Source organism: Scomber scombrus, chromosome 6 (assembly GCF_963691925.1).
Source record: "Scomber scombrus chromosome 6, fScoSco1.1, whole genome shotgun sequence".
Classification (NCBI taxonomy): Eukaryota; Metazoa; Chordata; class Actinopteri; order Scombriformes; family Scombridae; genus Scomber; species Scomber scombrus.
The window spans coordinates 24,840,352-24,854,547 of record NC_084975.1 but is presented as its reverse complement, the minus strand read 5'-3'; the positions used below and the strand labels follow the sequence as shown (position 1 = coordinate 24,854,547).

The 14,196-nt window shown below is 39.0% G+C and overlaps 1 protein-coding gene across 1 annotated transcript; it reads left to right on the top strand.

Annotated features, from left to right (window-relative positions):
* The first annotated feature begins 783 nt into the window (after window positions 1-783).
* Window positions 784-2,699, top strand: c6h15orf61 (chromosome 6 C15orf61 homolog). Its single transcript, XM_062421316.1, has 2 exons — window positions 784-1,499; window positions 2,160-2,699. Exons 1-2 carry the CDS (start codon window positions 1,157-1,159, stop codon window positions 2,285-2,287), a joined length of 471 nt encoding a protein of 156 aa, XP_062277300.1. The 5' UTR covers window positions 784-1,156; the 3' UTR covers window positions 2,288-2,699.
* Window positions 2,700-14,196: the final 11,497 nt, after the last annotated feature.

The following is a 14,196-nucleotide window of genomic DNA, read 5'->3' as shown; positions in this document are numbered from 1 at the left end:
GATGACAAAAACACTTGAGTCACTGGCGATAGAAGTTGATAGATGAGGGCACAGCTGACTACTGAGAGTTTTTAAAAACTTAAAATATTTCTTTTTAGCAGAACCTTTGACTTTTAATTACCTTGCTGGTTGCTGCTTTTATTCTCTTATTTTTCATGATGTTTTATGTTAGGGTTTTGTTTTTTTACCTGTCTTTTATATTGATGCTTTTACCTTGTAACACATTGACATTTGCCTGAATGTAAAGTGTGTTACAAATCAAATGTATTAGTAGTAGTAGTAGTAGTAGTAGTAGTAGGGTAGGGTAAAGTAGGGTAACTTTATGCCTCAAGGGGGAAATTCAAATAAAAACAATCTCCAAATTATATATACAATAAACAATAAATGTACAATACATTAGTGGGAGTGGGAGGTACTGGGAACTGTGGTATTATTATTATGATTCGTAGTAGTAGTAGTAGTAGTATTAGCATATCCTCGGAACAATGAAAAAAGATGAGAATTATTATTTTTGATTAATTCTGAACCAAAATAAAAAATATAATATATACAATTCAAGCATTAAAATTATTTTTTTTAAAGAACGATGCAGGTTCATTTGGATTTGTTGTTTTATATGTTGTCCTGTTTTGGGTAAACTGCAATCCAGTCCAGGACTAATATCCGCTTATATAAAACGTAAGAAGCCATGGTGGTTAAACACAGCTGAGGAGGAACATCTGCACAGCGCTGCGTTTCCAACCGGACGACTGTAGCAGGAGCACCAGGTCAGAGCTGCAGACTCTACAGCACATCAGCTCCCACACGAATGAATGGCTGCTCACTTCACAGGTGTCTTAACGTAGCTGGAGAAGACCACTTGTGTGTGTTAGACGTGTGTATCCGGATATGTGAAGCTTAATATGTTCCGCAGGGGGTAAATTTAAGCTCACATACTTGACTGTCTGCTAACATTAGCCTAGCTCGTGTAAACTTGCACCGAGCAACCCTTTGCACAGCTTTGAAGGACGCTGTAGCATGCTTTACTGATTTTAAACTTTCTGTACGTCTCATTTATAAGTGGAGCTGCGTGTCATTAATTTGCATGCAGCTCAAGTGATTTTATAAATATATCTTGCTACCTTGCTCTTTTTTTTGTTTTGTTTCTGCACAAGTTATGAAGGAGCTTTTGAGAAACATACACCGCTTGTTTGTAAAGGTCGCCCTCTTTCCGAGCACATTTGGCAGGAGGGTGCCTCTGCCCGCTGCCTCTGAGGTGCTCACCTGTCACCTGCTGCAGCGTCGCCTCCCGCCATGGACCTCCTACTGCGTGCGCTACTCTGCCGTCCATAACGACCAGTTTGGGCTGTCCAACTTTAACTGGACAGTTCAGGGCTCCAACTATCAAATACTGAGAACAGGCTGCTTCCCCTTTATCAAATATCACTGCACCAAAGCCCCAGCACAGAACCTGGACTTTGAGGACAAGTTTTTCAGCATGTTGAAGGTTATTAATCTAGGTTAGTATCATACATATATTAAACTTTGACACATATTACTTTTAAATTATGCATTAATGGATGTCTTTGAACAGTCAGGTGCCCCAATGAACATTGAAATGTGTGGGGTTTTTTCTTGCTGTAATCATTCCTTCTGTTCATACTGATCATTAGAAGATCCCTTCATAATGCACTTATAGTGTAAGTGATGGGGGGACAAAATCTATAAACCTCATTCTGTGCAAAAAATGTATTTAAGTTTACCTGAAGCTAATATGGAGTTTCAGTCATTGAAATGAATCAAATCTTTCAATGTTAATCTTTTTAGTGCCAGGGTCCCTCTTTTTGTTACTGTTCTTCCACTGCAGCTCAACAAGGAAACACAAAGAGGGAATTTGATGCAAAATGTGGCAGATATCAGCTTGATGTGACTAACTCAGGCTACTGAAGCTTCCCATACGCTTAAGATAAACTATTAAAGGCATTTTTGCACAACATTACTGTATTTTGGCCTCCTTCACTTACATCGAAAGCACATTTGAAGGGGATCTTTTAATTACCAGTATGAACATTAGGTTTACAGCAAGAAAAAAAACTATTTCAGTGTTTCTATGGGCACCTGACTGTTGTTTTAAAATTATGAACCTATCCTTTACTAATCACTGTGTCCACTCATTACAGGTATCCCATGTTTGGCCTATGGTATTGGTTGCTGGATGGTGGTGGGCGCTAAAGAAACAGTCCAGACGAGTGTCGGACCCGTCACAGTCTATTTTGCCTACAAGGAAGACGAAGGTGCACAGTATTAAACCATGAAAACAGACTGTTTTCAAGAGGATATTGTCTACCTGTATTTACAACACTTACCCAGGACATGATCAGGTGGACCTGTTGATTGACAGAAGTGCCATCACGTGTCACGGGTGTATTGTCTGACTGCACAGGTTCATTTTGTAATTAATTATTTAAGATTTAAAGTTGCAATGGAGGAGTCAGTTATGCATGTTATTACACTGACATACAATACTGGCAGTGTTTATTCAGAACGCCAACTTTTCATTAAAGTTTAATGAAAAGTTTAGGATTTCTCTAAGAATAGACAGTTTGTTTCAATGCCTCTACCTGTATGTTTTCACAGCTCTCTCTGTGAATGTTGAATTTACCTCCTGTGCATATGTATAAATTGTAAAAATGTATTTTTGTATAAAATAAAGTACACAGAATGACAGTACAGCAGATGATTTGATTACAATGTTTTTTTGACTTCGTCTCAGGATGAGAACAGATATTTCTCTGAAAGTCTGAAGAATCATTAAACATTTGTCGCATCATTTATTCAGTGCCATCACATCCTTTTGCTTCTTTTTTGTGACAAATGCAGGAATCTAAATAACCTCAGCTCATTTACTTAAAGGTAAATTAGTGATCACTCTCCATGCAACAGATAGTCAATAGTGTTAGAGAAAAAACAGTGACAAGACAGGTCTGATAAAATAGGTTTTAATTACCCAAGTGTGGCCTGTGCATAGAGACATGTACATCCTTACCTTCAGGCCCTCTATGGCCTTTGATTTCTGGTAATGTGCTTTGCTGACTGGGCACACGTACCTCATGGCTGCAGAGAGTCCCGCTATGTCTGAGAGGCAGTTTGACAAACTGCCATATTGATTTCTTCACCCCTCAGCATCTCCTGCTAATAGCATTTATCAGGGACCTCAATTTTCTGGTCTTGGCCTCTTCATTATTAGCAACAATGAAACAGAACGAATAATTTCTTGTCGTACATGTAAATCAATGAATCTCTTGACCTTCTTTGCACTCGAAGGTGACAACGTCGGCCGACACGCTCTTCATGATGTAATGCCTGTTTGTGAGCATTCAGGTTTATAGGACTTGCTTGTTAAATTGAATTTCTTGTGGTCTTTAGGTTGGACTCTGTATTCAGCTGTAAGCCTAAGCAAGATGCTATAATCAGCCACTCACACATCATCAGCATACTAATTACTGCAGATATTTAACAGATATTGGACGTCCCTCAATGTAATTTGCACAAAGTATCAACTAACTCTCAAAAGGACACCATTTTAAATATTTGTTTATTCTAATCAAGCATCACTAACTTTATTTAGTGAAATTTCTCAACCTCATGCAGAATTCATGGACACAATCCTCCTAAACAGCGTGATGACACCACACTATCTCTTAATCATACTAATTGCCTTGAACAAGGAACATTTAGACACACTTATGGGAATCTAATCTGTCGTATCAGGCTACACTTAAATCCCCCTCCTTTCATTTCCAGCCCTTCATCAGGACTGAAAGTGTGCATGGGGAATGCTCAGGCAACCATGTCTTAATTACTCATTGACCCTTTGACCCATGAGCTGCATTGATACTGTCGTGCAGCCAGACGCAATTGTGTGGGGTTGCAAGCGACTGCAAGCTCTCTGTGTGAGGCTCTCACAGGATGATGTGAGTCAGTGAAATCTAAACTGTGGAGCATGTGAGTACATTGTATTTGTTTACAGGGCTTCACCTTTGAGTCACTCTAAACTGCAGGGGAGGGCACCTCTTGAGCTCGGGCATGGGCTTAGTGTTACACATCGAACCTCAGCCGCCACCAGTGCAGGTCTACGGTATCTGCATTGCAAACAGACTGCTGTAAATTCCCAATATATATCTGTATTTGTCGCAAGATTAATGCCTTTTAATAGCTTCGGTAGTCTTGTTCTGTATAGAAGTGGCTAAATTACCCACCACACATCTAATGTGGTAATGAACAAAGAATGAATGCCTGTTTGGCAAGTTTAATTGCATGCTCAAGCTGGTAATAAGTTTTGTCAAGGTGAAATCTTTAAATACTTGTACTGTTTAGAATTTGGGTAAGTAAAACAAAATAAGAGCAGTGCAGTGTTGTAAATTGTTAATGTTCAACAGTGAAATGGCTAATCAGATTGCAGAGTCTTGTAATTATCTTCTAATTAGCCAATAAGTTCTCAGTTTCTTCAGTTTTAAAAAGAAGTACAAAACCATGTTCATCTCCTGGAAATAGTTGATGCAAGCCCATTCTTAAATCAATTATTTAGCAGGAAAGTCACAATATTTTTTTCCCTCTCTGTCACATAGATATATTACTTGGCAGAAACAATTATTGTGCGAGCAACCCCTGCAGCTAAGGCAGGCGAGGTTATCATTATTAAGCCTCCGGATCGGCCACCAGCACCGTCTCTCTGCTTGCTCTATGAGCAGCGGGGGTACTAGAGCCATCACTCAGATCACTTTAAGGATCACGCTGGAATTACATCTCAATGCAGAGGTGTCAACCGACGTTGTCACAATACTCACAGTGAAATGGCACTTTTCTGAATTATAATAAGGCGACTGAAACATAAAACCTCATTACTCTCCAGCTGCAGGCACACGCACACTTTGATCAGATGTGAAAGAGCAGGCATGTTAAGAAATGCATCAGAAATATATATTTATTGTAATTGTTAAAAGATCTCTGTGCAGTAATTAATAATTGCTCTTGTCACTGGAACTCAAATTACCACCTTTTCTATGTGAGGACTGACTTTTTTTGTAAAGGGGGGGGGGGGGGCAGCATACTGAAGCCATTAAAAATCTATTATGGTGTATTTCTTTACCCAAGGGATGACAAGGGCCACCATAATTCTTTTCTTTACATCTCCCCCCTTCCCTTCTTTATCTTTATGACGTGCTGTATGTGTGTGTGTGTGTGTGTTTGTGTCAGTATAGGGGGAGGGGGGGGGGGGGGGGGTGTATTGAAAAGACTGTGCCTGCTGTGCCAATCAGTGTTGCCAAAGCTACTGTCAGTGGGTGGCTGAAATGTCTGTCAGTCATCTTTTCTGGCTTTTCTGGTTCAAGACCACTCCCAGCTGACATCAGTAGTAAGTTGCAGTAAATAAAAATGCTGGACAATTTCATCAGAGTCCCCTATAATTGACTTAAAGCATGATTAAAAAATGCTAATTGTGTGTTCTTTGAGTGGATTCAGATTAATATAGTTCAATTTATCATTGTCATTTCCTACACAGTGTTACAGTCGATGCCCTTAAGCATTTAACTTTAGTCTTCCAGTTCAAGTTGATTATTGTTTTGTTTTTCCTTTTCGTCGATGATGCGGCATCATGTTCGCTTCATTCATACTTAATGCTTACTCTGTTGACATTAAGAGAGGAATGGATTTTAATAGTTTTTCCACGACTTATCGGGAGAGTTAAATGAACTATCCATTTTTATTATATATTATGCAGTATTTAAAGTTTCAGCTCATTAAAAAACAGACGCCCTCCAAACCCCCCAGGCTGTCTTTTACCCCCCACCAGCATGCAGTCAGGCTCCTCTAGCCACAGGCTCTGCTTGATCTGTTTTTCTCAAGTCAAAATTGAAACGCTCAGAAATATTTATTTATTTGTTTATGCCTTTTCTTTTACCAAAGAACCGCCTAATATCTTTGCAGCTTAAACATGTGGCATCAGTGGATCAGAAAAGGGGGACAATGTATGTTGTTTTTTTTACTAGTATAATAGTTTACATTGCATATGTGGTTGTTTTTTTTATATCATTGCATATCAGGACAAAATCTATAAGGAAATACTGCATATACCTTAATTTTGCACCAGAACAGGCCCCTTGTGTTATTTGATTGCTCTGCTCCTTACTTGCACAATAAGCAGCAACCTACACAGCAACTCAATGCCAGACTGGGGATTTACATTAAATACACTGATACAGATGCTGCATACAAACACAGAAATGGAATAAATCAATTTTCCTCTCAGAAATGCTTCACATACTTTTTGATGCAGCATGATCTCCAATCTTTCTGCAAATGAGCTGCAGTCCCTTGTAATGGTTTCTTCTCCTCGTGGGAGGCCGGTGTCTCAGAAAAGCTGCTGATTGAGGGAGAAATGTAATACAGGTGTAAAGCAGACTTGATAGGGGTCTTACACGAGGGTTATGCATTTTAACAGTGATATACATACTGTTACATATTTATCAAAGAATATGGAATTTGCTGGGTTGACTCTTTCTGGCCCGCAGAGATTTGTAGGTTGCTGCTAGAGCGCTGTTAATTCTGGCAGAGAGGGTGGCTATTATGTTGAATTAATAGGAATTAAGGGTTTAAATTGGTTAAGTAAGCACTTCATTAATCGTGAGTGGATTGCCGTGCGTAAGAGGTTTATAGGTGATGCAGGCCACCCGTGCTTTGGATGAAGGAAAAGGAGGGAGTTCTGAATTAAAAAGCTGATTCGTACACAATTGGCGTATATGAGAAATACCAAATAAACCAAATACTGTATATGTTGGAGCAAATGTTTATTAACTGTTCAACCTATCTGCTTCCTAAAGCCACTGTGATATGTATATTATCTATTTTGTAGTTAATATGAAGGTAAAATGCTTGTACAGTCCTATAGAGCCTCGCTGACTGCTTACCTACAACATGCTGCAGCCCATTGTGCACATTGTTCTCTACCTTTTCTTTTGTCTTTTCTAAACATTTATTTATTTCCAACGTATACTGTGGAACTTTGATGATTTAATTTAATTAAAGGCTTCATTTGAATGCTGAAACCTTTAAGCAATGTGGCTGTTGGATAATGTAATCTTTGGCCCTCGGTGTGGACATGGAGTGATCTGCTGTAAGTGAAGTTATGGCACGGGTCAGTTGGAAACGTCTGCCTCACTGGATGTGCCTCCCCCAGGTGAGGTGAACTAATTGAGGTGTGTTTTTATCTGGGCTTGCTAATGATGATGAGGGTGCAGGAGAAGTAGATTGTCCCCTTAGGCTGAGGAATAGCATGACTTAGCCAACCTTCTGTACTTATTGTCCAACAAAGGGGGAATTCACTTAATGCAGTGCTTCAGAAAAGTGGATAATTGTGGCCACAATCAATAAAGTAACAGAGTGGAAAATGAACGGTGGTGTGCAGTGTAGCCGCGTTGTAAATATTTGACGGGAATCGAAAGAAGCAAGGTTCTTGTTTTTTGTGTTTTGCTTCAGCCAGGTCATCAAATGTGCCGTCGATTCTGGCTGGTACACACAGTATACATATGCAGTTAAAGCTTTACATATTTACTCTGTGTTGCCGTGACCATGAGTGTGTGTGTATGTGTGTGTGTATGTATGATCGAGGGGGTAGGTTTGGTTGGATGAGCCACATTGTTCCTCTGCGGCCTACTGACATCGCTGGAGGGCAGAGAGGGATGGAACCTGAGAGGGGTGACAGTGATAAATAGCCCTTTTAATAACAGCTGCCCCACTTGGCCAGCTAGTCCCAGTCAGTGTCCTCTGTGTATTTATGCCTATGTTTATTTATGCATCCATAGCATGCAAGAAATCACCACCGCAGGGGTACAATCATTCTTTTTTTCTTTTTTTTTGTGGTGGGGGGTATTGCATTGGTTTAACTTTGGGAGGAGGTAAGCTCACTCGTCTTAAACCCTTGCAGATATTCGTTTAACCCTGAGGTTGATCTATTGGTATGTCTGTGCTGAAATATACGTACATTCACAACTCAGAGAGAAGTCATTATGATTGTGAAAAAGTGCTGAAAGTACAAAGAAAGAGAGGATTATATTTTAATTTGCATGTCACAGTTTTGGGACCACACTAGAGAGACGGAGACAACATTGAATTCCACATTTAGGGAGACAGATTTTTAAAATTTCTAATTGCATATACAAAACCTGCAAGTGTTATACAGTTTACAAGAAAAAATTCAGTGAAAATTATCTTTAAAATCTGCATACAATAGCACTGTTTTTACTAATGGCTCTTCTGCAGCCTTAAATCTGCATGGCTTTTAAATTTGGGGTTCATTGTTGCTGTATGACTGAAGTCAAAAACCTTTTGTCTGCTGAAATATGACCCCAGGCTCAGGTCTGTGAATAGAGAGAGGGGAGACTGTAGATCAGAGGTGTCAAAGCTTCTTCCCGGAGGGTGATGCCAGGGCTGTTCTCACTCAAACCAGTCCCCTCCCTTTAATTGGTTCAATTAGTTAACTATCCATATACATTATCGCGTATGCATTTTTCATGACTCCTCTTAACGCTCTGTTTAAACAGAACAACTTCCGGCTATGATTTGCCATTTGGATGAATGTCAAGGAGACTAAATGATTGCGCTAATTGAGTAATTAAAAGCAGATGTTGGAGCAAGAGCCAACAGCATACACTTTAAACACTTTGCCCTCCAGAAAACCTACAGTGTTTTTGACACCCCTGTTATGTATGGTTATCCCAGAGGTGCCTCTGTAATAGTTACAGTTTCACCCTTGTGATTATTCAGTTGAAGTCTTTGCTATTGAACCAAAATGGTGTTTTTATGCTATTTTGACCATGGGAAATGGTCTGGAAAAGAAAAGCCCATCATGCTGCCTAATGGCCAGACTCAGTGGTGCACAGATTCAACACGAGCTCTAGACAGGCAAAGCACGATATCTCCACACTCGCCCTATCACTCTTACCCCCCACTGTCCTCTGGTGGGACACTAGTGGCCTGGTCGAGACTCTTTTGAGCGAGATGATGTTATGTTGAAGGTAATTAACGTTGGAAATGTGCCAGTAATGGGAATCATTGTGCCATCAAACCGCAGAGGAACAAAGTGTATTTCCATGGTTTTGACAGCTGTGGTGATTGGAGCATTGCTGGGAGGCTTTACAAAGTGCAGATCAATAAGTAACAATTTTCTTATTAAAGAAAAATTACTTGGACATTGAGCTAAGATAGCTTGTGGCTCTTTCAGATCAGACCAGTTATAGAGGAAAGGTCTCTTGATGAAGGGAGTTTTTTTTCTTCACAGTGATGTTCCTTTCTATCGCAGTTTTTGTATAAACTTTATCATACAGTTTGACTGATGATGGGGTCTTGACATCCCCCCCACCACACACACACACACACACACACACACACACACACACACACACACACACACACACACACACACACACACACACACACAGGAGAAAGAAACTTGAACTTTGACTGTCTTATACTCTTTATTAAATGATTTTCATTGTCACCATTAAATGTACTTTACATACATTTCTTACAGTAATTTCTCATCTGATTTGATTGTACCTGACTTTCCAAGCTCATCCCACTGTTCATGTTTATAATAGACAGCAACTGTTTGAGATTTAACAAGCCACTGAACAGGTGCAACATACTGTAGCTACTCTGAATAATGATGTGACCTCACATTTTAACTCCTGTTAAATCAAATCTCGGGAAATCAACACAGTTAGTCCTCTGATGTCCATTACAGTGAGAGACTTACAAACTTGAAAATGTTGTATCATTTTTCACACCATCCTCTATGTGAGAAGGACTAAAGGAAATTAATGTCAAATAAATATTATTATTATTAGACACCCCCCCCCCCCCCCCCCCCCAAATCCAGAAACATTGGGGATCATCCAGGACCTCTGACACTGGAAACTGCAGATTTAAGCATTTTCAGTTTAATATTTACTGACATCCCATTTTCCCAAAGTGCTTATCTATGCTGTTTCACCTGTAAAATGATAACACATGACTACATAGAAGGTAATGATTCTTAAATGTCAAATGCTAAAATATTCAAAAACAGTAAAGAGAGAGAGAGTCGATGACAAATCTTGTTTTAATAAATCTCTAGGCCACTAGCGTGGCTAATGAACTTAGTAATTACTCATCAGTGGTTGGAAGAGTTTAGCCTGGGTGAGATGAAAGCAGTGGCTGCTGGGAGCCACAGGAACGGCACAACAGGCAACAATCAACACAGTGTCTGCACAACAATCAATCAAAGCTGTCAGGCCCTTAACAGTCAGAGTAATTTGCTGGTGTTTTCAGAAATGAGTACACCTTGTAAAATGTAGCTAAGATCATGTTCCCAAACACCTTGAAGCACAATATGTTTAAACCAATGAGGCTATGTCACATGATTTATCACACTGCTCTTAGAAAAATGAAGCCAGAAGTCACTTCCTCTCTCTATACAGTGTACTGTGTGGTTGAGTGTTACAGTCGCTGTTACAGCTCAGCGGCTTTTGTTATTTGTTTTGCTTTGTTTTTCACTTTAATGTCTAGTCAGTCACACAATTCATGAGTTCAAGACTACATTACATTTTGATGGCTTAACAAACAGTAGAATACACAAAATGAAAACATGCACACACTTAAAATAAGATATTTATGAGTTTATACACATACTGTATATATAAGACATCTTATGGCACATTTCAGTTCATAACATTTCAGTATATGTATGAAAATGTTTATATCTATATGTATGTATTCCTATCTATCTATTGAACATTTAAATATGAATACTTAAACGTTTAAATATGAATCATAGTGTTTTACTGAACATCTGTTAAACTGCAGTGATATTTAAATACGAGTCAGAGCGGGGTGGTGAGTAATACTGGACTATTCACAGATGCTCCTTTCTGCAGAGCTCTAAATCATGTTTCTTAATTCCCAGAGCCACATCTCAATCATACTCCTTGCTAATTTGAGAGTCACCCTCATTTCATTTTAAACGATTCATTTTTGGCAAATTTGTAAATGGCCCCGATGTGTTCTACAATTTAGTCAATTACTGTTTCAGCCAGCAGGACTCCGGGGACCAGGAACATACATCGCCTGGAGGTACCATCTCAATAATTGTTTCAGAAAAGTTGGGAATGGATTGCTAACGCTCTGTTCCACTTATTGAAATGTCAATTGGAGCCAAGACCCTTTTACTTCTCCTTTCCTCACACTTTATCAGAAGAGCATGGCTGCTTTGCCATTCCCTCTCCATCTGAGTCCTAACCACTGCTGAAAGAATAAAACTGTGTCTGTTATTTCCTAATATTTAATCCAAAACTTTTTTTAGTCCTCTGATGAGAATTATTTACCAGAAACTCAACAGATAAGTGCACGTTTATATCAGCTACTGAATGTTTCTTTGTGTTAATCCATGACTTGCAGTTTTCTTGTCATTTGTAAAATAAAAATGTGGCTAATACCTTGAACTTGTAATTAATTATTAATTAGCTGGATAAAATTAAGAGATAATATTAATCCAAATTAGGTCTTAATGGGCACTAATTAAGAGGGGAATCCTTCTTTATGGAATCAAACAGCATGACCTGCAGACCCCAATTAATTAAGTTATTATTAGCCATTTCCCTGTGTTTGGCTGATCTGGATCTCATTCAACTGAAGGTAAAAATTGTTAAAGAAATCTGGAAAATATGTTTCTCTTTGTTTGCCACAAGGTCCCCCACCCATCCTCCGAGACAATTAACCTGTGACGAGCCAGGTAGTTCAATGCTGAGAGCAGCGGAGGGATCGACGCGTGATGCGGTGTAGAAGCTTTCAGATGAGCACACGTAAGCATTTTATCTGTTTCCTTCATCCCCCTCATGTGTGCACTGAAAGACAAGAAGCTACATGGCGAGTTATCCATGTAGATTTTTCATACACACACAGTGCTGAACGATGCAGGTCAGACCTCAAGAATGGAAAAATGTCCTTAATGTCATAATAGAGGTCCAGGGGATATTTTTAATTTTTCTTGACTCTTGCAGCAATGTCAGTTTTATTTATTGTTCTAGGCTGTTTAACAACTGACGGATTTCTTAAACAGGTTTTAACTGGTGTAAATGACACTCATAGAAATACAATTTAAAACAAATGTGCATGACAATCACAGTGTTGTGATTGAAGCAGACTTCAGTAGTCTCCAGCAAAATTATTTTAATGTCTCAAAATACAATTTTATTTAAAATTTACAGTGTGTAGAAGAGTGAATGGCAAATCTCAATATAAATATGACTATAAAATATGATAATTAAGGATTTATTTTGTTCAATTCATGAAAGCATTTTCAAAACTTCAGTAAAATAATGATCATGAATACTGACTGAAACTTAAAATTTCAAAAGTATCACAAAAGTTGAATATTTTTGCCATTTGATGAACAGCATTACAACCTTCTTTTTTTTTATTTTTTTTAAAAAAAAGAACAATATGAAACATATTTCAAAATAAACTCCTGCCAATTTTAGTGTAAAATTAAATAACATATTGTCATATAAAATATTGTATGACGTTAATACACATTTGGTCAGTTTAATGAAAAAAAAAAGTTTTTTTTTTTTTTTTTAACCCTCAGTTGTTGATTTTGTACTTTCAGTTAATTGATTTGATGTGGTTTTATTATATTATTTAGACTGTATGGTAAGATAAGGTAAGTATAAATGCACAGGATTAGATGACACCAAATTGAAAACATCAATCAGAACAGCAGCTTTAAACAAACTTAGCTCCACAGTGTATATTACAGTCATTGTTAATAATAGAGAATAAACGTGGGTCTGTACTGTGGGTCAGCTGCATGTGTCTGTTCTGATTACTGGATGGGTAATTCTCTACTTCTTGTCTGCGAGACCTTCAGCTCTATTCTATAATTAACTTTTGTCTGCGCCCATCAGCCTCCATTCCACACTTGATGTGTCCATAGTGACTGTTACATGCAACCAGCTTGCCATTCAGTATGTATTAAGCTGTCAGAGTGGGCTGCTCTCCCAAGCCGCTTGTCTTCGCTGAACAACCCAGCCTATTAACTCCTATTGACTGTGACACACATGTCCCTCCAAAATGAGCGGTTCCGTATTGATTTTTCCTGAGCGCTGCTCACTTCCCCCTTTCATGCCGCCAAGGGTGAGATCTTTATCCTGACTGATTGTATATGTTCATCGTATCAGAGCACTGTTGTGCAATTGCCATTTCAGACTCTTCTGTGCCCCCCCCCCTCCAGTGTATCATGGCTACTTGTATGCAGTCAAGTCTCAATGAGACAATTAAGAGGCCTGACTTGTCTGCGTCCCCTGCAACACTGCGGTCAAATGGTGCTGCAGAGCTTCAGCACGGTCCACAGTCTCCCTCCAGCTTAACACAGCACACAACATAAGACATGACACCCAGCTCCTCTCCCCCCACTAACACGCTGCCTCCCAATCAATGGACCTGAATAGAAGGGTGCCATATCCTCTCACTGATGCTCGTTCTAACTGCTGCAGCCAAGATGAACTCTGACAGCACGTATCGACATCATATCAAGCTGCACCATTGAGAGAAAAATGATTATCTGCTGGCGAAATCAGTTATTGACATGCTGCGAAATAGCTTCCCCTCCCCAAGGGATTTATTGATACAGTTTATGGCATATAAATATTTATCTAATATGTGTCTGAAATAGATTTGTCTAGTTTAGGTATACAGTGAGGGTGTCTAGTCTGGTCTATGGTTTGCCCATAGAGAGCTATCAACGCCTCGCCGCTCTCTCAACCATGACTCTGCCTCTCCGTCTCGCAGGATACTGTTTTTACAGGCTGCATGAAATTGCTTTGGCTGTTGCAATTCTGTCTTGAAGTTAATAGTAAAACATGTTGTAATTACATTTTATTGCCTTACACTCTAGAAAATCAAAATGGGTTTACTGCGGCCATCATATTGTAAATGCATGTAGACGCTGCTACGTGTCACACCATCAGTGGAAGAGGTGCTCAAACACTTTACAAGAGTAAAGCTAGAAATATCTGACTGGAATGTAAATAAAAGTAATCGTCCTGCATTTCAGTTTGTAGTAAAAGCAAAGTGTGATGGCTTTGTCATAGTAAAATATTATCTTTTCATTTTTACCAAGTTAAT

Excerpts from the sequence above, each read along its gene's own strand:
- c6h15orf61 (XM_062421316.1), top strand. The coding sequence starts at position 1,157 with ATGAAGGAGCTTTTGAGAAACATACACCGCTTGTTTGTAAAGGTCGCC. Across the intron at positions 1,500-2,159 it reads GTTGAAGGTTATTAATCTAG|GTATCCCATGTTTGGCCTAT; the intron begins GTTAGTATCATA and ends CACTCATTACAG.